This window comes from Pelmatolapia mariae, linkage group LG22, assembly GCF_036321145.2.
Source record: "Pelmatolapia mariae isolate MD_Pm_ZW linkage group LG22, Pm_UMD_F_2, whole genome shotgun sequence".
Taxonomy (NCBI): Eukaryota; Metazoa; Chordata; class Actinopteri; order Cichliformes; family Cichlidae; genus Pelmatolapia; species Pelmatolapia mariae.
The window spans coordinates 28,236,852-28,260,497 of record NC_086245.2 but is presented as its reverse complement, the minus strand read 5'-3'; the positions used below and the strand labels follow the sequence as shown (position 1 = coordinate 28,260,497).

Sequence of the window (23,646 nt, the reverse complement as noted above, 5' to 3'; positions counted from 1 at the left end):
TGTCATTCTAAATCGAATTATTTTATTATCCAAGTCAGAAGAGGACTGATCAAGAAAACAGTATGTCATTGGACAGCTGAAAATTGTGTCATTGTGGCACTAATTAAACAACCGGGGCTTCCCTGGAATGTCTTGCTGATGGTGGTTCATTAGGGCCGGGAAGCTGATTTGAAGCAGCTATAGGAGGCAACCCCCAAACCCAGAATTTTACGGTATAATGAGACAGCTGTGTCATTCTTGACAAACCTACCATGTTAAACTGAGACAAACCACAGTGTGCCACTCCCCCCAACGTATTTTTAAGTATGAGAAGTTAGAGACAGAGAATAAAATAAAAGAGTCACTTTTGTTTACAGCTTCTGGTAAGAAATGTTAATTGGGCAATGTGCACATGCTCATAAATGAAAAATGAGACGAAGAAAAGTTTCTCTCTCAGTGGTGCATAAAAAAAATATAGGTGTGATCGAGCTGTTATGTTCCCAACAGTCGTGGTGTACACCATGCTGTCGGATGTAATTGGCAGAAGAGAGTCTCCTTTCCTCCGTCAGTGTTTGTAGAAGAGTTTGGTCTGGAGAACTGATCAGCCACAACATTAGAACTGCAGACAGGTGAAACGATTAAAGCTGATCATGCATCATTAAATGCACTGCTCTGCTCAGGTGCTGGCATTTGTGTGGGTAGTATTATCACATAGGATGTGGTGACACCAAACCATCTTAATGAGCAGTTGAGCTGTTTAATGCTTCACTGGAACAAATCGACCAAAGTAAAACAGCATTTCAGGACTTTGTGCTGCTTTTCTCTGCTGACACTCTCCAGCATCTGGTTGTATTCTGCAGGGACACTGTCGTGGACACTTCGTACCTTGCTGTCTGAGGAAGTGTTTCTTCTTCCTCTTTTTATTATTATTATTATTATTAATAATGGAAACTGGCACTAAGTGTTTAAAATGTGCATTATAGATGAAGAATATCCCTCGATGTTCTTCTGACTATCTAATTCGGGGTTGTGGTGGGCGGTGAAATCTAATTGCAGATTCAATGAAATGGGAAGCAGGTTACACCCTGGACAGGTTGCAGGACTAATACATAAAGACAGACAACCATTCACACTCACATTTAGGCTAATTTAGAATCACCAGTTAACCTAACCCTCTGCGTGTCTTTGGACTGTTGGGGGAAGCCAGTATTTTCGGAGAGAAGATACCAACTCCACACTGAAAGGTCCCAGGCTGGATTCAAACCCTGAAGCTTCTCGCTGTGAGGCAACAGTGCCACCCACCTCTCTAAAACTTTGGCTTTTTAGGAGCTTATAAAAACAAACCAACATCATGGTTAATAAAGAGTGGATGAAAAAAATTCCTAATTTTCAGGTCTGATCAGTCCTCAGGGTGGGGAACTCCACGCCTCACGGGCCGGTGTCCTGCAGGTTTTAGATCTCACCCTGGGTCTACACACCTTAATCAAATGATTAGTTCATTACCAGGCCTCTGGAGAACTTCAAGACATGTTGAGGAGGTAATTTAGCCATTTAAATCAGCTGTGTTGGATCAAGGACACATCTAAAACCTGCAGGACACCAGCCCTCGAGGCCTCGAGCAACCTCAGTCCACAGAGGAATAAGCCAACGTATCTGGTCTTGGCATTTTCAGCAGCATAGCACACCTTTTTATGTACAGGTCAGAGTTTCTGGTGACATGAGAGGAATCCACGCAGTGTTAGGCTGTTGGGTTTAATGTTTTGGCTCAGAAGTGAATTAGTTCTCCCTCCGTAGCACTAATGTCAGCATTTACCCAGCTAAACACTTTTCTTAGAATCTTCCAGTTGAATCCGCCCACTAACCCTCCTCTATTATACTGCATCCTAATGGCTTTAATAGCCTGCCATTTAGATCTCAACAAATGTTCTGTACAAATTACACTAATGAAATGAAATGGCTTCCTTAAATAGACAGGCTACCCAATTCAAGATTGTAATAATATATTGCAAAATTATTAGATAGAATGTTTATGATGCTTATGATGTGGCCCCAGTGTTGGCAATATAATTGATACTCTGCTTTATAAAGCTAAACCTGGAATAACTTGTTGGCTGGTATATGATGCCACAATGATCAGCGCTGCTCCTTGAATAGAATTTTACTGATGTAAATGAAATGTACACTTTTCATTTAAAAGTGATGCTATGGCCACATGGGTCAAAGGTATGCTCTAAACACAACACGGACAAATTGATTTTGATTCAGCAAGGTTCTAATGTACATTCAGTAAAGAGAGTTATTATAGGATTGGATTTAAAGGTCAAAACTAGATACAAACTGTTAGTCAGCTGTTTTGCTTTTAAATGCTGCACTGTGTCACTGGACACTTGCTAACTTGGAATAAAGCGGGCTTGCTCTAAGGTTTGACAACACACTAAGAGTGGAAGAAGTGTCAGAAAACAATTGCATAAATCAACAGGATCATTTATTTGATCAGCTCAGCTGGCAACTGGCAAATCTGACATAGGGATATTTAAGCTACTTTAGCCTTCCCACAGTTGCTGCACTTCTTCATATCGCTTTCCATCACACTGACACCTCACTCTTCATTTAGTGTTGTATCTGACTTCATTAGTCTCACATCTGTTGACACTGATGAAAGCTCTGTTCTGTGTTGGATCTTCTTGGCGCTCTCTCTGCTTCTGACGTGTGTGGGGAGGTGCCCGAATGCTGTGTTTACTGTACTTAAACTACCATACTATTCAAGTCTCATACCACCCCTCATTTCTTTATAGTTTACTTCCAAGGAGTCAGACCTGTATTTTTTTAAGTGGTCTCAAGCAGTAATGTTGTATCTACATTAACAGAGAACCAGTTTAAAACTGTATCTTTAGGCACTTTGTTACTGGCAGCCTGACACATTTGTTTTCATTTCTGTAGATGAATCTTAGAAAAATCTCAAAGATGACAGTGTGACACACGAAGGTATTCCCAAATACAAACAAACAAACAAACAAACAAACAAACAAACAAACAAACAAACAAACAAACAAACAAACAAACAAACAAACAAACAAACAAACAAACAAACAAACACAGGACCTGAGAGAGGAAAAACCTGCTCATACCAAGTACTTGTTAGATGGACAGAGAGGAGCAGCAGCTGGCACACATATTCAAATGCAGTTCTAGTTTGCCAGTAAATTAAATGACATTTCACTGTTAACCAAGGGAGCGTTGCAACCTAAGCCCAGGAAGCCACAATGCACTCAATCTCTTTAGCCAGAGGATACAGTTTGGCGGAAACCAGAAGTTTTTAAGGCGTCGTCTTAGATGGAAAGCACTTAGCCTGTCTGTCTAATCTAATGTGGCTCTTAGAGAAGCATTCAGTGGCTCTCGCCTTTTGTTCTCTCTCACACAAGCAAAAAGAAAAAAAAGAAGCTATATTGCATTTTAAATTTACTGACTCTCATCCGCACTCGCTGCATGAATAGGGGATTAAACATCTCAAGTGTTCTGTCGATTTCTTCCCTCAGAATCGCTTACTCTGTTCACATAAGCATCTTTGAAAACTGTCCTCTTGTCCCATTCATCACTACAGAGAGCCCCGGGTGTTGGTCTAACCTTTCAGTGACTCTGCCCAATGCCTCACTGGCCCATACACTCCACTGTGATGTAAATGCCAGCCACTTTAAAGTATAGCCCTACCACAGTCATATATCCTCACAGGGGAACAGGGGCGCAAGAGCTCAGACTGTGATCGCAAGGAAGAAAGATGTGCGCAAAAGCTTTAGGAAAGCCAGTAATTTTGTCTTAGTGTGTGCTGATGATTGGTGGTGATGATCCGCTTCATCATTTTTCTCAGTGGTGATGATTTGCTGCTCACTCTGAGTTTAATTAATAATTCTAGTTGAATTGTGATTCTCTTTGACTTTACAACAGTGGGAATATTGTTCATGTTTTATGCAAGACCTTTTGCAGACCTTCTCTACAATCAGTTTCCAAGTGTAATGTTCAGAGACATGATGAGCACTATTGTGTTTATATGGAAATATATCCACCCATCCAGTTTCGTCCGCTTATCCAGAGTTGGGCCCTACAGCTTGTCTGGGGGAATGCCAAAGCATTCCCAGACCAGCCAAGAAATATAACCCCTCCAGCGTGTCCTGGGCCTGCCCCAGGGCCTCCTCCCAGTGGGACATGCCTGGAACATCTCAACCAGAAGTCACCCAGAAGGCATCCTTGTCAGATACCTGAACCAACTCAACTGGCTCCTTTTGAAGTGGAATAGTACTTTGAGCCCCTTCTGAACGGCCAAACTCCTCACCCTATCTTGAAGGGAGAGGCCCGCCACCCTCATTTCAAAGCACATTTCCGCCACTTATATCAACAATCTTGTTCTTTCAGTCACTACCCTATCTCTGTAAAAGCAGAGGTTTTGGCAGTTTGCTGGTTTGAAGCATGTAGTTTTGCCAATGAGGAATGATAACAGCATTGGTTCTATTATCTTGGAAGGGTTATAAAGCTGTTTCCAAACAATTTGAAGTCCATCACTCTGCAGTAAGAAGAGTTAGCCATAAGAAGACAGACAACAAGACAGTTGCCAGTCTTACCTGAAGTACACATCCTAACAAAGCCCAAAGTCTGACTGTGCAAAACTCAGAGAAGCTGCAAAAGTCCTGAGAGCGACGTCTCAGATTCTGCAGGTTTCAGTGTTAAATGTTAATGTTAAAAGTACAATTATAAAAAGACTGAACAAGTATGGCTTGTTTGGAAGGGTTGTCCTGAGACAACCTCTTTTCTTTAAAAAAAACATGGAAACACAGGCTAGGTTTGGAAAGTTACATCTGAACAATTATTTATTTAGATTTCTAAAATAACGTCCTTGAAGATAAAAAATTAAGATATTTGGCATCATTTGTTAAAAACTAAACACATCATATAAGCTGTCAAACATGGTAGTGGATGGGTGATTGGGCATGTTTTTGCAGCCACAGGACATGGGCACATGTATACATAAAGTTTCTAGAGCCAAATGTGAGGCCACGTGTCCAACAGCCAAAGCTTTGCTGAAATTGGGTCATGCAACTGAACAGCAATCTTAAACACACCAGCAAATACACCACAACAGAATGGTAGGAAAAGAAAAGATTCAAGGTATTGCAATGGCCTGTCAAACTCCAAATGACTGATTACAGTGGTTGGAGAGCATCCATAAACAAATGCCTGAAAGCCTCAATGAACTGAAGAAATGTTTTAGAGTGGGCCAAAATTCTTCCACAATGACATGAGCGGCTGAACGAGTCATACAGAAAGCAGTTACTTTAAGTTATTGCTTCTGAATCTGGTTCTACAAGCTGGTGAATCATGAGCTGTACTGAGTTTTTCATATACTGCTTCGGCATTTAGGCTCAAGTTTTGTTAACGTGCTATGTTGCTCTTCATCTGAGGTTGTATTTACCTCATTTTAATATCTGATAAATACTACTTTTTATTGCCTTGATATATAAAACCTTAGAATTCATTTTTATTTGTTTATTTATTTTATCATGACTGATTTCAGTGCCAATTGTTTGTCTTACAGAAAGATTCATTTACAAATCAGGACACTCCTAAGTTCCAAACATCAAAATAACAGCTATGGAAATTAAAGCCATTATTTCCACAGGTAGCTACCTGCCCTATATAGTTACCCAGCTGGAATACAGTCATTTGGATTCAGAATTAATTGAAAACAAACAAAAACTGAAAGGAAAGGAGGATAAGCAATGCACTTGTTTTACCTTTTGGTTGCTAAATGTAACAGAAAAGCTCCAGCTGTGCTGGCTGTAATTTCTTCTCCCTGTGGAGCTGCAAGCACACCCAGCTGAACAACTTCTCTGCACATAAAGAAGTAACATCACTGGCTTTAGCAAGAGGCATTTGCATTAGCAAACATTCCCAGCCAGAGGAGTCTTATCTGCCAGCAACATAAATGGTCACCAGTGAATCCAAGTATGTTGAAAATATATTTTCCCAGTGTGACCACAAAAGAAGAACTCTACTGTGTGGAAAAGATGAGGAATATTGACTTATTCAGTGATAACTCTCAGGGGGTATGAGGGTACAATTGTTCCAAAACCTAAAGAAAAATCTAATACAACATGGAAAGGATTTTCAGTGCCAGACGACTAAGCTTTCAACTCGTCTAAATGTGCTGCTGAATGCAATGTCAGTCAGACAGAAATGTTTTTTTAAGGCAGTCATTTTCAGCCCAATTGAAGTGCATTAGCCCTGCTCATAAATGTTAATGCAAATGAACCAGATCTGTGATGGGTTGAAAAAGTGGTGTTAGCGAAAAGTGAAAATCTCCCATACCTGCTTCTAGATATAAAGAAACCCAACCGGGGATTAAACTCCGGTCACGTTTACTTATTTCACTGAGCTATCTTTGTTTTCACGATTTCCTGTTCATCAGTCATAGAGGTACGTTTGACCATAGAAGGGAGATAGAGTGAGGGCATACACTTGTTAGGCAACAGCCATCAATATCACTGCTACTTGAGGTACGATTAGAGCAGATGAAACCATAATGGCCCCCATGGGGAATATGGCTTGTCACAGCAGCAGAGAACGGGATATAAATAACAGTGTAAAGACACAGCCTTCTTATTGTTACAAGTTAAAGTGGATGTAGAGGTGGAAAAATACATTCATGTGTCATAAAGCGCAAATACACACTAGGAGCAGTGCGACTGCTGGTAACACTAGTGCGTAAATATTGATTAATGGCTTTTTTGAAGAGAAAAAGTACGTACGAGTAAATTTATGTGGCTCTCAGACCGCACAAGCCACAAATCAACATGATTAAAATACTTCTGCGCAGCAAACACAAAACTTTTCTCCTTCCCTCCCCAAACAGCCGAGTGTAATAAATGTGAACCGACGAGGTACAAAACTGCTTGGGTCAGTGTGGCGCGTGCGTGAGTTACAGCAGTGTTTTCACATTATTGAAAAAGAAATATATTTCAGATGATTCAATAAATTTGATCAAGCTCAGCAGCGATGGTGGGTTAGAGATTTTCTCCCAGGCAGAGTCAGTGAATATGATTATTATTGTTATTTAAGTTCCTGGCAAAGTCATCATGATTATACCATTACTGACTCTTGGTTTGAGCTGAATAATTTGCCTCCTAATTAAGATTCAACTCAGTAATTATACACAAACACAGAAGAACCGGGGAAATTAGCTAAACCATAAGCTATAACTGCCTGGTTTATAAGGAGAAGGCATGTGATTGATAAGATATTAGTGTTTGGTTATTATGATAAATTATGACACACGCAGAAGGTCAACAAGCTATTAGTCCATTGGAATATTGGTCTATTTGTAACCATTTCTCTCTGCTCTGCCTGGTTTCTTTGTATCAGTGAGCACTTTCTGTATCCACTTTCTCAAGCATCCTGGTTACTTACAGTAATCTCAAAACCAGCTTTCAGTGTCACAGATTGCTGTTTGAAGCTTTCGGGAGACAAATCCAGATGTGTATTAAAGAAACTAAACAACAAAAAAACTTGAGTGACAGTGTTTTGTATTAAAGGTGACAACCATGAAGCCTGGAGTTACTGGTGAAATGAAACAGGTTAAATCAGCACTAATGGTTCTAATGGTTATTAAATACTTCATTAAGTGAGGGCGGGTGGGGGCAGGTTGTTGTTTTTCCACAGTTAAAAATAGTTGTATGAATGCATTCACTGCCATGGGCTGCTTAGTTTCCAGTTCACCTAATCTGTACCCAGCTCACAAACCTTTTTAAATTTAGTTTTAGTCGTAGTCAGCTAAAGATCAGAAGATTATAGCAGACTAAACCTAAAGTTGACTAAGTTAACTAAAATATAAGGTGGAAAAATTTGTTGTGATTTTACTTGTGAGAGTTGCTCCACATGTTTTACAAAGCATCTTATCTTTATTGACATCAAATGCTAAATGTGTCCGTATGTCACAGGCACAAAGGAGATTACTTCTGACTTGATTACTCCCAAATTCGTCCCAACTCAGTTCTGATTGAATCAGGTCTCTCCAGAATATTTTTGTTTGTTGACAAAAGTGTCAGTCAGTGTCAGTGTCACTGTCTATCATAGTTTTTGACCTTTAGTTTTTATTTAGTTATCGTCTTTGTTATTGCCAGACAAAAAAAGCTGGTTGATGAAAACTGAAAATAATGATTAATGCTTACATGGAAACTCCAGAAAGGAGACCACCGTTAAACTTCCATCAGTGAATGTAAATGCTAGTTTTTTAGCTATACTAGGTTCCAAAGTATTCAATTCAATTCAGTTGTATTTATACAGCACCAACTCACAACAACAGTTGCCTCAAGGCACTTTATATTGTAGGGTAGACCCTACAATAATACATACAGAGAAAAACCCAACAATCATATGACCCCCCTATGAGCAAGCACTTTGGCGACAGTGGGAAGGAAAAACTCTCTGTTAACAGGAAAAAACCTCCAGCAGAACCAGGCTCAGGGAGGGGCGGGGCCATCTGCTGCGACTGGTTGGGGAGAGAGAAGGAAAACATGACAAAAGACATGCTGTGGAAGAGAGACAGAGATTAATAACAAGTGTGATTCAATGCAGAGAGGTCTATTAACACATAATGAGTGAGAAAGGTAACTGAAGAAGAAATACTCGGTGCATCATGGGAATCCCCCAGCAGCCTACGCCTATTGCCGCATAACTAAGGGAGGATTCAGGGTCACTTGATCCAGCCCTAACTATATGCTTTAGCAAAAAGGAAAGTTTAAGCCTAATCTTAAAAGCAGAGATAGTGTCTGTCTCCTGAATCCAAACTGGAAGCTGGTTCCACAGAAGAGGGACCTGAAAACTGAAGGCTCTAAAACTACTAAGGGCAATTGGGTATCACATTCTCCACCGTGTCCAATGACCTATTAACTGTTGGACCAGTTCTTAAATGAAGTTTCAGCATTTGCCTTACACATAACCACTTGACTAAGGTTGATGAACTTTGGTTCAGTATTTTTTGTGTTACTGACATGATCACATGTCAGCTTTACCTTGATGGAGGCATAACCTAAAAACTCTAAATGAAAATGAATTATATTATTCTTGGACCTAGAGGATCACCTCATTCTCCTCAGTTCCAGCGATTCTTTCAGTTTGGTGCAAATGTGTCACTTTAAATTAAAAACATATCGTAAAAGACTAACAGCTGTATGGTCGGCAGAGGCTGTGGATTGTGAATGAAATGCAGTAGTTTGAAGACAAGAGAGGCGCTAACTGTTTTCAGTTACCTCAGCTAAATCAAGCAATGGCAGCAACTACCAGTGGGAATCAAATATACCACTGAGGTGCACTGGAGCAGCGGCACCAAGCACCACCAAACTGTGAGGTGTAACTTGTAGAAGTAGACAGAGTAGTAAAACTGGGGCATATTCTTTTGAAATTGCAGGTTTTCTTTAAATGACTCAGGTGGTTGTCTCTTTGCAAATCATCACTCATTAAATTAGAAAAATAACAATCAAGAAATCATAGCTTCTGTGGTGTCAGATTTGTAAGGGAGTAGGGTTAATTGAGCCTTTCACTTGGACTTTTATTTGCAGCTTTTTTGCATTTTCTTGAACCTAAAGAAAGGAAACCTTTTGGAGGCATGTTGTTTTACGCAGTGGTTTTACATAATCTGGCCCAATTAAGCTCCAGTTGAGTCTGACACCCTTACACTAGAGGGCAACTGACACAAAGTCCATTATAGCAATCAACCATCAGCTACAAAGGGATAGCTTTGTAGCTGATGGAGTATAAATAGGACGGAAACCTCCTAAAATAAAGCTGGTGATTGCCTTTTAATTTTTTCACAGATTGCAAACAGCTGTGGTGACCAACCAGTCCCCCAGACACTGAGCATTCAAGACCATTAACCTCTGGTTGACCACTTTCGACTGTGATTACACAGGTTGTCTGGTGGTAGACAGCCAGATAGTTTACTCGCTCTCTGACTGACTGGATCACTATCAGGCAGACTGATCAAGGTTTACAACTGATTTCAGTCTAATTTATAGGCATAGGCAACAAGTTGCAATCAATCTGAACAAGCCTGTGAAGACGAGCACAGTGTTTTTGCAATAGGGAACTCGAATCAACTGGTTGGCAACTGGTTGTATTCTGGTTTTATTCTTGTATAAAAGCAAGGCTCTGAATGTAAGTAGTCAATGTGAACTTCTTCATCTTTATCAGACAGAAACAGATTTGTGATTTTCATTGATTTATGACAGTAAATTACTGTATTATCACAGACAGATTGCATGTAGTTGTAAACTGGACCCATTCAGTTGCAAGCTGATAGCAGACTGACTCCATCTTATTTCCATTTTATCATCATCTTGATACACCAAAGTCACTCTGAACGTGGTAACTGACAGTGCCACTCACTGCAGCCTTGTCCCTGTCTTTAAAACAGTTTATTCATTTTTTCACATGGTTGCAATAACTTTGGCACCGCAGTCTCCAATCATTGTTTTTCCTAGTGCAACTGTAGCATTAAATATATCTAACCTTAAAACTACATATCAATGCAATGAATTTTCATAAATTTAGTGTTTTATTTATTTTTTGTTAGCCCAAGTCAGACCCTAAACCTGTGATGGGATAGACTTTACAAGATTAAAATAAGCTCTGACTTCCTTGAATTTCCACTCCCTGTTTCGTATCTACAGTGTGTTAGACAGCTTTCCACTAATATTTGCAGGGAAACAGCTGTGCACTATTTCCAGACCAAAGTGTTTGTTCTCATCCTTGAAGCTCTTTTTTTTTCAATAGAACCAAACCTTGCAGTTCAAAGACACTTCTGACAGAGCACAGCCATACAAGAGAGATTTATCTCTCTTGTATGGCTGTGTGAGATGGTCTTATTGCTGCTCCTTGTCGATGATGGGGTGGGTGATGGGGGGACAACGACGCAGTAGAGCACTTCTGAACAATTCAATCTACTCACTGGCCACAGAGTGCAGCAAAAGACCAACAAGAATGAGGAAAAGAAGATGCAGCACAAGGCAACTGTCAGCATGCTCTGTGCTCAGTCTTTTTCCACACGACAGCTCCTGTGTTAGTGTTTGTGATTTGTGTAACAGTTATTGTGTACATCTCTGTGAGAGTTGCTATTGCTTTCAGACGCCATAGTGGACACTTTGCACCAACAGTGGGCACATAACAGAAGAAGAAAGGAGAAAAATAAAGCTGCATGTCAAACCTTTCATAGTGGCTGAATGTTGCCATTGTACAAGTGTCCCTCCGTTCTCTTTTGCAATTTTTAAAACCTGGTTCTTTGATTGTCATGCTAGTTTGCCCCCATAGGCATTCCTCTCAGTGATGGTTGGATTTTCACTCCTTATTGCTTTTTGGCCATTCAGAAAAGCTGTGGCTGCACAACATTTCAATAAATCTAGACTGAGATAAGAGTTTTTGTGCAAAGAGGAAACAGAAATAATATAAGGCACATGCAACTTTGTCTTAATATGATTTCCAGGTATGTCATTGAAATTGTTGGTGACAGTCTCTTTCCTCTTGTATCTTAGCTTGTTTCTGAGTTTTCCAGGAGAGCACTGTCACTGCAACCATGGTAGCAGGAAGCATGGAAGTGCATTTACACCATGGGACTGATAATGTTTTCACATATTTACAGGGCATATTTATTGAAACACCTGTGATCAGGTGTTTCAATAACATATAATGAGTTTAATTCAGCTGGTGATCAACAACAAAGGTTTGCAAGCCAGAACCACTGACTGGTAATAAAGCCATAACCATCTTACCAGGCAAATAATTACAATGCTGTTTTCCAGTCATGCCGGCATTTTGTAATGTAAAAACTGCTCCTTGAAAAAGCTGACCTAATCTTAAATGTTGTGTGTTGAGGAGGAACTTGCTGTCTTGCAGACAAACTTGAGCAACTACAGGAAGACGTGGGAATCTGCCAACAACCAAAGCATCGATGCAAGGTTTTTGGTGTAGCACATTCTTTGCAAAAGGTCTAAAGAGCTTAGAAAGAAAAGCATCTGGACTTCTTTAAGTAGCATGAAGACGTTTCACCTCTCGTCCGAGACGTTTCTTCAGTTCTAAGATCAAATGGTGGAGATTCCCAGATTTAAGCCCTATCAGACTGTCCCACAAGAAGGACATGAACCCCCTACCTCTACTTAATCACACGAGCCAAGGTGTGAAAACGGGTGTAGGTCACAATCAGCCAAGGTTTCGGTGGTGAACCCACCATTCTTTGCAAATGATTTTCACCAAGTGAAAGGGCATCGACCGTCTGCAACCACTGGCACCAGGTAGTTATACCATGGCCAATGTGGCCAACAGATCTCAAGTAGTGTGTGCAAGATGTGTCCTGAGGAACCTCAATAGCTGCTGCTCCTTCATGTTGGAAGGAGCTGATTGAGGTTGCTCAGGCATCAGATCCCCACGGCTCTTGAAATCTTCCAAGTGGTGAGAGATTTTTCAATTAGGGCCCAAACATGCTGGAGAAATGATCATACCTGACCAGGTAGTGCCAGGTGTTGCTGAGACAATGCCAAAACCTGACTCCAGGTGTTGGAACGATTTGTTTTGATTTGTTGATTTGACATGAAGAGGATTTAAAAAGAAGAAAGGCATCTATGAAAGGCATTCTCTTAAATCCCCCAACTTGTCTGAAATTCCTTTGTGAACAGGTAAATTGCTTTGTGCGGAAGAAAAGACCGGAGTTTATCTGGGTGGTAATTACACACACAGACACTCGCTGCACATGGTAAAGCCCAGTGAAGTGAACAAATGAGAATAGTAAATAGATCCATTAAAATCTTGGGCGTGCCGAAGACAGGAGCAGCTCAGTACTTGAAGTGTGCCTGTTTGTTATACGGAGCCCACTCCAACTTACTGTGCAGATCAAAGGTTAGCCGTCGCTTCCTGCATTGTTTGGTTTACATGCTTGTCTTCAGCTGTGATGGGGTCAGAGTCCCCTGACTGCTGAGATGAATAATCGCATGCTTTTAATTTGATCCTCAGCGGTACATCTGTGTACATCAGAGGCTTTTCAGAGTGGAGAAGGAGCAGAAGGGAGTGGAGAATGCACTCAGCCAGAAAGCCTCTGACAGAGAACAATACATATACACTGGTCAGATTCAAACGAAGGGATGGCATCATCGATTGCAAATGTGTCACAAACAGACAGATTCCCCCGTGGACACGGAAGAGCAGAAAAACACAGGAAGTGCGAAGCATGCTGGTTGCCATGTGAAAATGAGCGTGTTCCTTAAGGATTTGGATAGTAGCACACTTATTTGTTTTGGCTTCAGACTCATTACTTTGGATGTGAAATGACAGCATGTGGTTAGAGGGTGGATTTTAGCTCAAATTTGAATGGCCATGCTGCAATAACACATGAAGCTTCAAAATTGCCATGTGATGGTTTGCCACGGGAGCATGAGGACTAAAAGATGGATTCACGACAGAGGGAGAATTTTAGGCACACACACTTAAAGACTTCTATTTTTATTTAATACTGAAAAAGCTAACTTTACTGACACGACTCACATAGCTGTAGGTAGTACACCAAAGGGGATCAAATGATTGCTTTTTCCAAATATGTAGCACAAAAACTGTAAATGGGTATGTACTTATTTTTTCAGAGAATACAGTTATATTTAGCACAGAATTGTAGTTTCTGCAAGCTGTCCAAATCTTTCTGAAAAGAGAGAACAAAGCGGTCGAAATTGGCTGATAATTCTCCCAAAAATGAATCTGATGGTATTCTTTTAATCTAATAGTTATTGTGTTATTTCATATTTCTCAGTTAGAGTGTGAAGCCTAACCTTTCTATCTACTGTCAACTGTTTTTTGGAGATTATCTTGTGATGGGACTCATATCCACTTTTGAAATGTATGGAATGCTGTCTCTGACTTCTTAGAAGTTTGCTTCCATATGTAACCAGACCAAAAAGTTACATGACACAATTTTATAATTTTCCTAATACCATCTTGGGACTTGCACCCAAAGCATATGTTAGTCATTCCACCCAAGAGGTAACTACACGAAGTGGGAATCTTGGCCTGTCAGTCCAAAACTAGAAAGACTGATAGAGCTCAGAAAGGCTTAGTTGTTCGCTTAGTAATAACCGCAAGGCTTGTGGTTCAGGTCCGAGCTCCACCTGTCCACATGCTTCTATGTCCTCAAACTTCAGCTTGCCCTTGATGGTATTTTTGCTCTTGTGCCGCCTGGAAATTTATATTTCTGCTTTGATGATAAACAGCTCTTGATTGAATTGTCATGAGCTTTGATGAAAGAGGATAGATTGTAATGATTAGTGACCTCCTGACATCAAGAGGTTTAAAGTTTCAATCAAGATTCACATTTGTGGTGTTAGGAAAAATATTACAAATTGTAAGATTGTCATCCTCAGCACTAATTAAAAAAAAAATGATTTCAGTATCACAGAAAAGTTAAACAAAAAGTGATTATCTGAGCGAGAGAGAAAGTCTGCGTGATGTTTGTGCCTCATATTTGTACTATGACAAACTTATAATTGTGACACTAACAATTGTTCAATTGTTGTTAGTTTTAGATGCATCAAACACACACACACACACACACACACACACACACAATGAATAATTCATTCATTTTGTTCACCGCTTTCATTTGCGCTTGGCTAACACTGCACTGCAGTCATTGGATTAACTGAATCATTGAAAACCATGAAAACAATCCAGAGCAGTGTTGTCAGTATTGTTCTCCAGTATAAAAGCAGTAAATATGCACATATCCTGCACACTGAAAAACAAGAGTAAAGGTGTACTGTATGTATTAGAGTGTAGTTCCTGCATATGAAACACACTGTCATCACATCAGTATATTACAACTAGGAAACAACAACAGATTGTTGTTTCAGAAACCCACTGCCTCAGCCATGACTAGCAAACATGGCTGTATACTTAAAATGTTTCAAGGATTAGTCAGTTTCGAGCATCCCGTCATTTCATCACCCCGACCTGTCGCAGCAGATGGCCCCGCCCCTCCCTGAGCCTGGTTCTGCTGGAGGTGTCTTCCTGTTAAAGGGGAGTTTTTCTTTCGCACTCTCTCCAAAGTGCTTGCTCAAGGGGGGATCATATGATTGTTGGATTTTTCTCTGATGTATTATTGTAGGGTCTACCTTACAATATAAAGCGCCTTGAGGTGACTGTTGTTGTGATTTGGTGCTGTATAAATAAAATTGAATTTAATTCATTCTTAGTTTAAAGATTCAGTTAAACTGATGACAAATGGTAAATGGACTGGTTCTTAGCACTTTTCTACTCTTCCTGAGCACCCAGAGTGGTTTATGGCACCCCCCCCAACTCCATTCCTTGTAACTGTGTACTTCATGCCTAAAGAGGAAGGTGATTGTTAGCTGTAAAGCCACTTATTACTAGGTTCCTGCTGCCTGCAGTGTGGAGTTCTGGCTGTTAGCCTGCAGATTTCTTGCTAGCTGAGTGATGTACAGTAAAGACTCCATGTCTAGTGAAATATGTATGTGGGTAAGATATGGGTTGTAAGTTTGATGACAAGCTACAATTTTGCATTCAGTTGCATTCAGACTGGACTCTTCCATGACATGTTTCCTGTTCAGCAAGATGTTACATTCTTTTAGAAATCCTAATATTCAGCATGATTGCTGTTTACTCTCATTTAATATGTGACCTCACTTGTACTTTAGTGGGTTATTGCTTCTGCTGCTGTTGTTACTGGGTGAAAAATTACAACTCCAGCTTTGCCGATCAGTCATTTACATGGTCCTTAATGGGCTTAGCGAGTTTGATGTCTCAAGGGCAAAAAACCCTGCTATTTGCAAAGCAGAGTTTATACTCTTAAAAATGCATGAGGCTGACTGAGCAAATGCGAAGGCAAATGCAAAGGCTTACATATTCACCCTTGTGCACATTCCGACACAAAGTCAACACCCCAGTGCTTGTAGATGGTGGCTCTAATGGGCTGCTGAAGTTGCCATATGTTTGCTGTATTTTGTCTCTGTTTGGTATCTCCTCGTATTCGATTGAAAAACCACAGAAACTGCAAAGCAAAGAATATTTCTTGGCCATTAATCACACTGAGTCATGTCTGAAAAATGTAAAGTATACTCACACACTTTATGTTTTCAGTTTGCTCCAGGGGTAACTTTGACTTAATCAAATAAAGTCATCTCTTATAATTATATTTTTAAATATTCATGAACTCTATTTCATCAGACTTGGAAAAATAGATGATTATACAGTAGATTATTATGAAAAGAGATGTTTCATCTTAAAAATCCAGCATAGCCTCATTTGTCGGGGACTCTTCACGTTAACACTATCTTCACATTGTACACCTCTTAAAGCCTTTTGTTTAGCGCGGTTTGATGCGTGACTCAGTGAGGTTGCCTAAATCAGATAATCAAAGCGTGTGCTTATAAGCTTCATGAATCTTTCAGCACCTTCTCTGCTGTGTTTTGTTCTGTGAGAGAACAGGCACATTTTTGTTGTCAGAGCTTAAGCGGCAACCTCGGCTGTCAATAACAAACCCTGCAGATGAAATAACAAGCCTTAAAATACCTTCTTAATGACTGGCTCCATGCTGTGTCCTAACCTCACCTTCATCTAAAACACTCTTGGATTTGTTTCTCTCGCTGAAGGTTGTAACACTTGTCTTTGTGTTGTTTCCCCCCCCCCCCTCCTCTGCAGGGTGAGTGCTCCCAGAGATGCTATAACATCTTTGTTCTGGAGACAGTGTGCGTCGCCTGGTTCTCCCTGGAGTTCCTGCTGCGCTTCATTCAGACTCAGAGCAAGTGTATGTTCCTGCGTACGCCTCTAAACGTCATCGATGTGGTAGCCATTCTTCCCTACTACATCACCCTCATCGTGGACTCTCTGTCAGTGGGTGGGAAACCTGCAGGCTCAGGGAACAACTACCTGGAGAAGGTGGGGTTAGTTCTCCGAGTTCTCCGCGCACTACGGATCTTTTACGTCATGAGGTTGGCCCGCCACTCCTTAGGCTTGCAGACCCTCGGCCTAACAGTGAGGAGGTGCACGCGTGAGTTTGGCCTGTTGTTGTTGTTCCTGTGCGTGGCCATGGCTCTTTTCTCACCACTCGTTTTCCTAGCCGAGAGCGAAATGGGCGCAAAGCAGGAATTCACCAGCATTCCTGGTAGCTACTGGTGGGCGGTCATCTCAATGACTACGGTCGGTTACGGGGACATGGTGCCCAGAAGCATTCCTGGCCAGGTGGTGGCGCTTAGCAGCATCCTGAGCGGTATCCTCCTCATGGCCTTCCCTGTCACATCCATCTTTCACACCTTCTCCCGCTCCTATGTTGAGCTGAAGGAGGAGCAGAGCCGGGCGCTCAGGCAGAAGCCGGACTCGCAGGACAGCACCAAGTCGCAGAACAGCGAAGACTCCCAGGAGACGGACAGCTACCATGGCATTACAGAGGCCACGGCTTCAGCCATACAGCGGAGAAAGTCCATGGCTGCTCAGAGGGCGGCTGAGATCAGAGCGTCCATGAAGACTTAGCCTCTCTGTCAGCCTGTCTTTTTTCAAGAGGGAGCCACAGAGCCTGTGATACCCAGCACTGGGACTTCAAAAATGACAAGCTGCGGGACTGTGAACAGGGATGAGGTTTTCTCTGTTGAGCTCGGGGTTTCCGCTTTGAACGTGTGAAGCGCTTGTGCACCAGAGTGTGTCTGAATTTCACAGGTTTTACAAGAGAGCCGCAGGCGAGGTCTTTTTCGTTTTTTACAAATCTGATTTTAAAATATAGGAAACGACACAATATTCACTCTTAAATATCTAAAAAAAACAAACCTAATGGACCGTACTCTCACTGACTGTGACTCAGTTTAGTCTCTGAAAAGAAAATCTGCTACTAAAACACACATGTTCTTGTTTAGACCTCGGAATAATAGTTTATGTTCCTCATGTAGCTGCATTGAGTGGATTGTGTGAAATAAAGGTGTTTGCTGAGATTTTAAACATGCAGTTTATTATTATGATCTCAATTCAGTATTCAATTATGCGTTCATCAGACCAGTTCACCCATTAAATCACTTGTAGGTGGGTTCCTGTTATACTGGTGTCTCATTGGTATGCACTGTGTACACTTGTATGATCTCAGTGCATTCATTTCCAGTGGAACACAGCTATTTACTCTCAACATAATGATATAACACTCATTCATCAGTCAGAGGGCTTTTCAGTCTGCTGGGACGTTTTGTTGTTTTAATTGGCAACTGACAGGAAGATTGTTCCCACATTGGCATCTCCATTAAAAGGCTTTGCCTGATGCACTGGGAGATGCTTCAGTAGCATAGTCTGATAGTTCATGCGTATGACATGTTTATCATGTCATGTTTATGACTGATACCAGCCTCATGTGGTGCTAAAATGCAAACTAGCATAAATATTAGCTTAGCTTAGTATAAAGACTGGAAATTGGGTGAATACCAGCACGATCTGATGCGATGTGTTGGTGCTGTTCCTGGATCATCAAAACTATTGTTGGTCCGGGTTCAACAGTGCATAGTCGTGATGTAATCGTTTTGTGTAAACACCATCACACCACACACCAAACCTTAACCCACACCTTATAACCATAAAGACAACCCTAATTATAACCTGATCACATCCTAACCCCAAACCCCAACCCTGACACTTAACTGCCCCCTTTTCAGGATGTTTTCTTGAGTGAACATCAGCAAATTTTTCCATGTCGTAAAACTATGACATCATAACAATGTGATTGGTCACTTCTAACCTGGACCGACATTGACTATGATGATTCTGGTACAACACCAACACTGGGATTAGGTACAGCTGAATACAGGGCTGGTTTAAGCCTGCTATGTTAGTGTGCACAGCAAGAAAAAAATAATAATCCTGAGCTATTTTTGTGGTGGTCAACAAAAGGGAACCAGCTGAAAGTTGGAATCTAGACAAATATACACTCTAATCATAAATATTTTTTTGGTTGTTGCTTGCTGGATAGTTCCCTGTGTATTTATTTATTAAAGATACAAAGGTTTAGCTCAGATTATAATAGCTGCCGTTATAGTAAAAAAGAAAGAAAGAAACAAAAACAAACAACTTTTGGACACAATTTTTTGTCCATATGAAGGATAGTTTTTCAATTAACTTACTCTAACACTGACACATAAAGATGTCCACCCAGGGTCTCCCAATCTATCCACAAATTCATTCACGTGACGAAGGTCTTGTTGACCTGTGACAAACATGGACAGGTCTACTGGCAGCAAAGTGGCTTTCAAAGCAGCAGTGTGTGTGGTAGGAAGAGCACTGTAATATAAATATAAAAATGTGTGAACATAACTCACAGCGGGAGAAACACACATAGGGAGAAAAGTTGGCTGGGTCAGTTAATGGACTTACCAGTATCACGAACTTGTCATTACAGCACAGTAAGATCTCAGATTAATTATAACTGCATATTTCATTAACGCTTACATTTTCAATTCTAAATTAATTTGCTCCCTAGATGAAGGTTGTATCCTTTCAGATGCTACCATTATCACCCCCCAATCTGTCGTAGCAGATAGCCGCCCCTCCCTGAGCCTGGACCTGACGGAGGTTTCTTCCTGTTAAAAGGGAGTTTTTCCTTCCCACTGTCACCAAGTGTTTGCTCATAGGGGATGGTCTGATTTGGGGTTTCTCTGTATTATTGTAGGGTGATTTGGTGCTATATAAATATAATTGAATTGAAATGAATTAATATTTCTATTTTGAGCCTAACTCAGTATAATTTCTTTAAATTTATAAATATTATAAATTAATCTCTAGTGTTCAAAAACATAGAGACTTCTGATATCTTCTCTGTGGGTCTAACAACGGTGTATATAGATAAAATAACCAGTACAGTAGCAGTTGGATTAAAGCAGGATGCTTCAGGCAAAGATGAAGTGCAGACCAACCTGTTGTTCATACACCAATGAACATCACACAAACGTAATAAAGTAAAAATATTTTTATTTGTGCAACTGTACTACTGTGCCGATCTGTGCTTTTCTATGTGAGACTTGAAGACGACGTCTTTTACAAATGGCGACGCTTCTTTCCCACAAAAATGATTGGTTAGTAGGCGACATTGATCTGTTAACCGATGCATGCAAGGTGTGAAGCAGAAGTTGCCATGGCAGTGCATCCCAGTAAGAGGTTATAGTTATTAAGTTTTTAGCCACCTTTCCCACAACTGACCACCCAGAGTTGAACCTGAAATTATAAGGCCTCTGATTATGAACCACAGATTGGTGTCTTTTCAAGAGAAGAAGTGACAAAATGTATCACCAGTGATACCTGTATTTATAAGTACATGAAGTTTGTTAGAGAGCAAACACTCCCCAAAAGAAATTCTAATTATAGTTTTCTTCTATTCAAAGAGGCTGACTGACTCTGACAAGTATTAAACATCCACCTTCAGGCAGTTAAACAACAGATCCCGGGAATGCTTCATTCAAAAAGGAATAACAGCTATTGTAATTCTGTGTAATTCCACAAACAGCGCTTCATTTTCTTCAGTTTCTCCTACTCGAGTGCCTGGTACTTTGAAGTGATACAACAGCGAACCATTATCCCAAACTGTTGTCAAGCCGGAGGCGTCCAAGCGTGCTTGAAAGTGCAAATTAGGTTCAGGTATTTGCAAAAGGCCGTACAGGTTGCAAGGACGTGCTTGCCCTGGATTGCAGTCACTGGATTAACAAAGTCATTAAAAAGCGTGAAAATACTACAGAGGGAACACTCTTAAAACTACTGCATAATATTTTAATGGAAATAGAGTTTTGATGAGGAGCAGATGGTGTGTTTGAGTTTAAAAGGGTTTGTGCTTTGAGTCATAAATCCATAGCCTGAGGAAGTCTCTGACAAAAATGCAATAAAAATGATAATGAACACAGTCCCGTGTGAAAGGCTTAAACAATTTATTACACAAGTGCTTCCTCAAACTTGCAGAGCTGTATGTGATATACTGGCGAGGTACGCAAATCAGGACTGGTTTGATTGTGGTTTGACTTCTTGTTTTTCATTTCAGGTCTGCCACTGATAATAAATTCATTCGGTTTTCATCCATTGTTGATTTAGGCACTCTGTTTGGAATTTTAGCTTCAGTCCAGCTGGATTCCATCTCTCAAACCAGGTATGAGGGTAAGTCTTGTGGCAAAAAAGAGGGTTAGATGTCTTTGGGAAAACCAACATGGTGCTCTGTGACAGGGGTGTCAAATGTAAGGCACATGGGCCAGATTCAGCCTGAGAAAGACTCCAATCTGGCCCACCTGAATGCTTTGAAAAATGTGAAGGAAGATATAAAGTTTTGACTTTTAACTATATTTTCTATCGTGTAATTTAGAAACTTTCAGTTTTATGATCACGGGATGGTCTGGACAACAAGCTACCAGGACTTTTTCTTATTCCTTGCAATTTGAGCCCAGAGTCCAGATTTATTTCATGTACTACAGCAGCATTTCTATATCATGTAGAAAAATTACATACTGTTATAATTGCACTTCTTTTCCTTTTATTAAGATTTTGGCAGATAAATGTGCAGATAAACTTCTGTTCTGCTCTGTTTGCCGTGTGATTTACAAGTCATTAGCCTGTGAATGTGCAGTCTCCCTTGGTTTCTCACTCAGATCCACCCCTCGCATGTCATCTCTGCTTTGAAAACACCACGAAAGCAACAGAAAACACTCAGCTTGACGCTTCACAATGGGACCTCGCTGACCACTGTGTGATGCCATAGTCCAGTAACAAGCAGCTCCTGTCTGTCTTCCTTCTGATTGGCTGCCACTCACCTGGCTTTGCAAACAGAACCTGGTGATGGTGAGCGCCGCTGCTTCTTGCTGTTGTAGAAACAGAAACTCTAAATACACCTAAACACGTTTGATATTGTATATATTGCAATTAACCCAGTACCTTTTCTATGGCTCTATGGATAGTTCCCTCTTTTATAAAAAAATACTATAAGAGGAGTGAATTTTTTCATAACTCATCGACCTGGATACTGGAATTAGGGACGTGATCAAGTCAACAAGTCTCAAGGATCGCTCTAATCAAAGTTGCACACAATAATCACCTAATGGGTCGTCACCCATAGTGTGCTCACAATGGCAAGGTCATGTTTGTCATTTTCAGTGGATTTATTCGTCTTACAGTGCAGCCAGTTGGTGATTCTAGAATCTGTTGAGGCAGGGGCAAAAATTCACAAAAGGCCCCCCCCACCCAGCGCTGGAGGGGCCTCTTGTGAGGGCTGAAGTCTCTGCCTCCCATTTTACTTTTAAATACTCTAGGAACCACAAGTAAGCCTGCGGTGTGGGGTGCAAAGTCCTCTATTGGGGTGATACAGTACTATGAGCTCTTTAAGAGTTTGTAATTTAGGACAATGATTTTAAAGTTGTTTCTGGATTTTACAGGTGGCCAGCAAAGAGGAGCCAATATATGCAAAATATACTCTTTCTTGTCCCTGTCTGTACTCTTACTGTAAGATTTTGGATCAGCTGAAGGCTTTTTAGGGAGTTTTTGGGACAGCCTGATAATAATAAATAACAGTAGTCCAGCAAGATGTAATAAATGTACTAGTTTTATGGCATCATTCTGAAACAGGATGTTTCTACTTTTAGAGATATTGTGTAAATTGAAGAAAGCAGTACTACAGGGTGGGCCATTTATATGGATACACCGTAATAACATGGGAATGGTTGGTGATATTAAAGTCCTGTTTGTGGCACATTAGTATATGTGAGGGGGCAAACTCCTCAAGATGGGTGGTGACCATGGTGGCCATTTAGAAGTCGGCCATCTTGGATACAACTTTTGTTTTTTCAATAAGAAGAGGGCCATGTGACACATCAAACTTATTGGTAATGTCACAAGAAAAACAATGGTGTGCTTGGTTCCAACGTAACTTTATTCTTTCATGAGTAATTTACAAGTTTCTGACCACTTATAAAATGTGTTCAATGTGCTGCCCATTGTGTTGGATTGTCAATGCAACCCTCTTCTCCCACTCTTCACACACCTTGGGGGCCATTCAACTGGCCCACGACGACCAATCCACTTTCCAGGAAACTGTTCATCTAGGAATGCTCGGACCTGGCACCCATAATGTGGTGGTGCACCATCTTGCTGGAAAAACTCAGGGAACGTGCCAGCTTCAGTGCATAAAGAGGGAAACACATCATCATGTAGCAATTTCAAATATCCAGTGGCCTTGAGGTTTCCATTGATGAAGAATGGACCCACTATCGTTGTACCCCATATACCACACCAAACCATCACTTTTGTTGTTCCAACAGTCTTGGAGGGATCCATCCAATGTGGGTTAGTGTCAGACCAATAGCGGTGGTTTTGTTTGTTAACTTCACCATTCACATAAAAGTTTGCCTCATCACTGAACAAAATCTTCTGCGTGAACTGAGGGTCCTGTTCCAATTTTTGTTTTGCCCATTCTGCAAATTCTGTGCGCCGATCTGGGTCATCCTCGTTGAGATGCTGCAGTAGCTGGAGTTTGTAAGGGTGCCATTTGTGAGTAGCTAATATCCGCCGAAGGGATGTTCGACTAATGCCACTCTCCAGTGACATGCGGCGAGTGCTACGCTGTGGGCTCTTGTTGAATGA

At 40.9% G+C, this 23,646-nt stretch overlaps 1 protein-coding gene across 1 annotated transcript in view; it reads left to right on the top strand.

Moving 5' to 3' along the window:
- kcng2 (potassium voltage-gated channel, subfamily G, member 2) overlaps positions 1-18,061 on the top strand; it is a 39,469-nt gene extending 21,408 nt beyond the window's left edge. The window contains exon 3 of the mRNA XM_065471268.1: positions 16,714-18,061. Within this exon, the coding sequence (XP_065327340.1) occupies positions 16,714-17,541 (828 nt within the window). The 3' untranslated portion in view covers positions 17,542-18,061. The remainder of the gene's footprint in view (positions 1-16,713) is intronic.
- Positions 18,062-23,646: the final 5,585 nt, after the last annotated feature.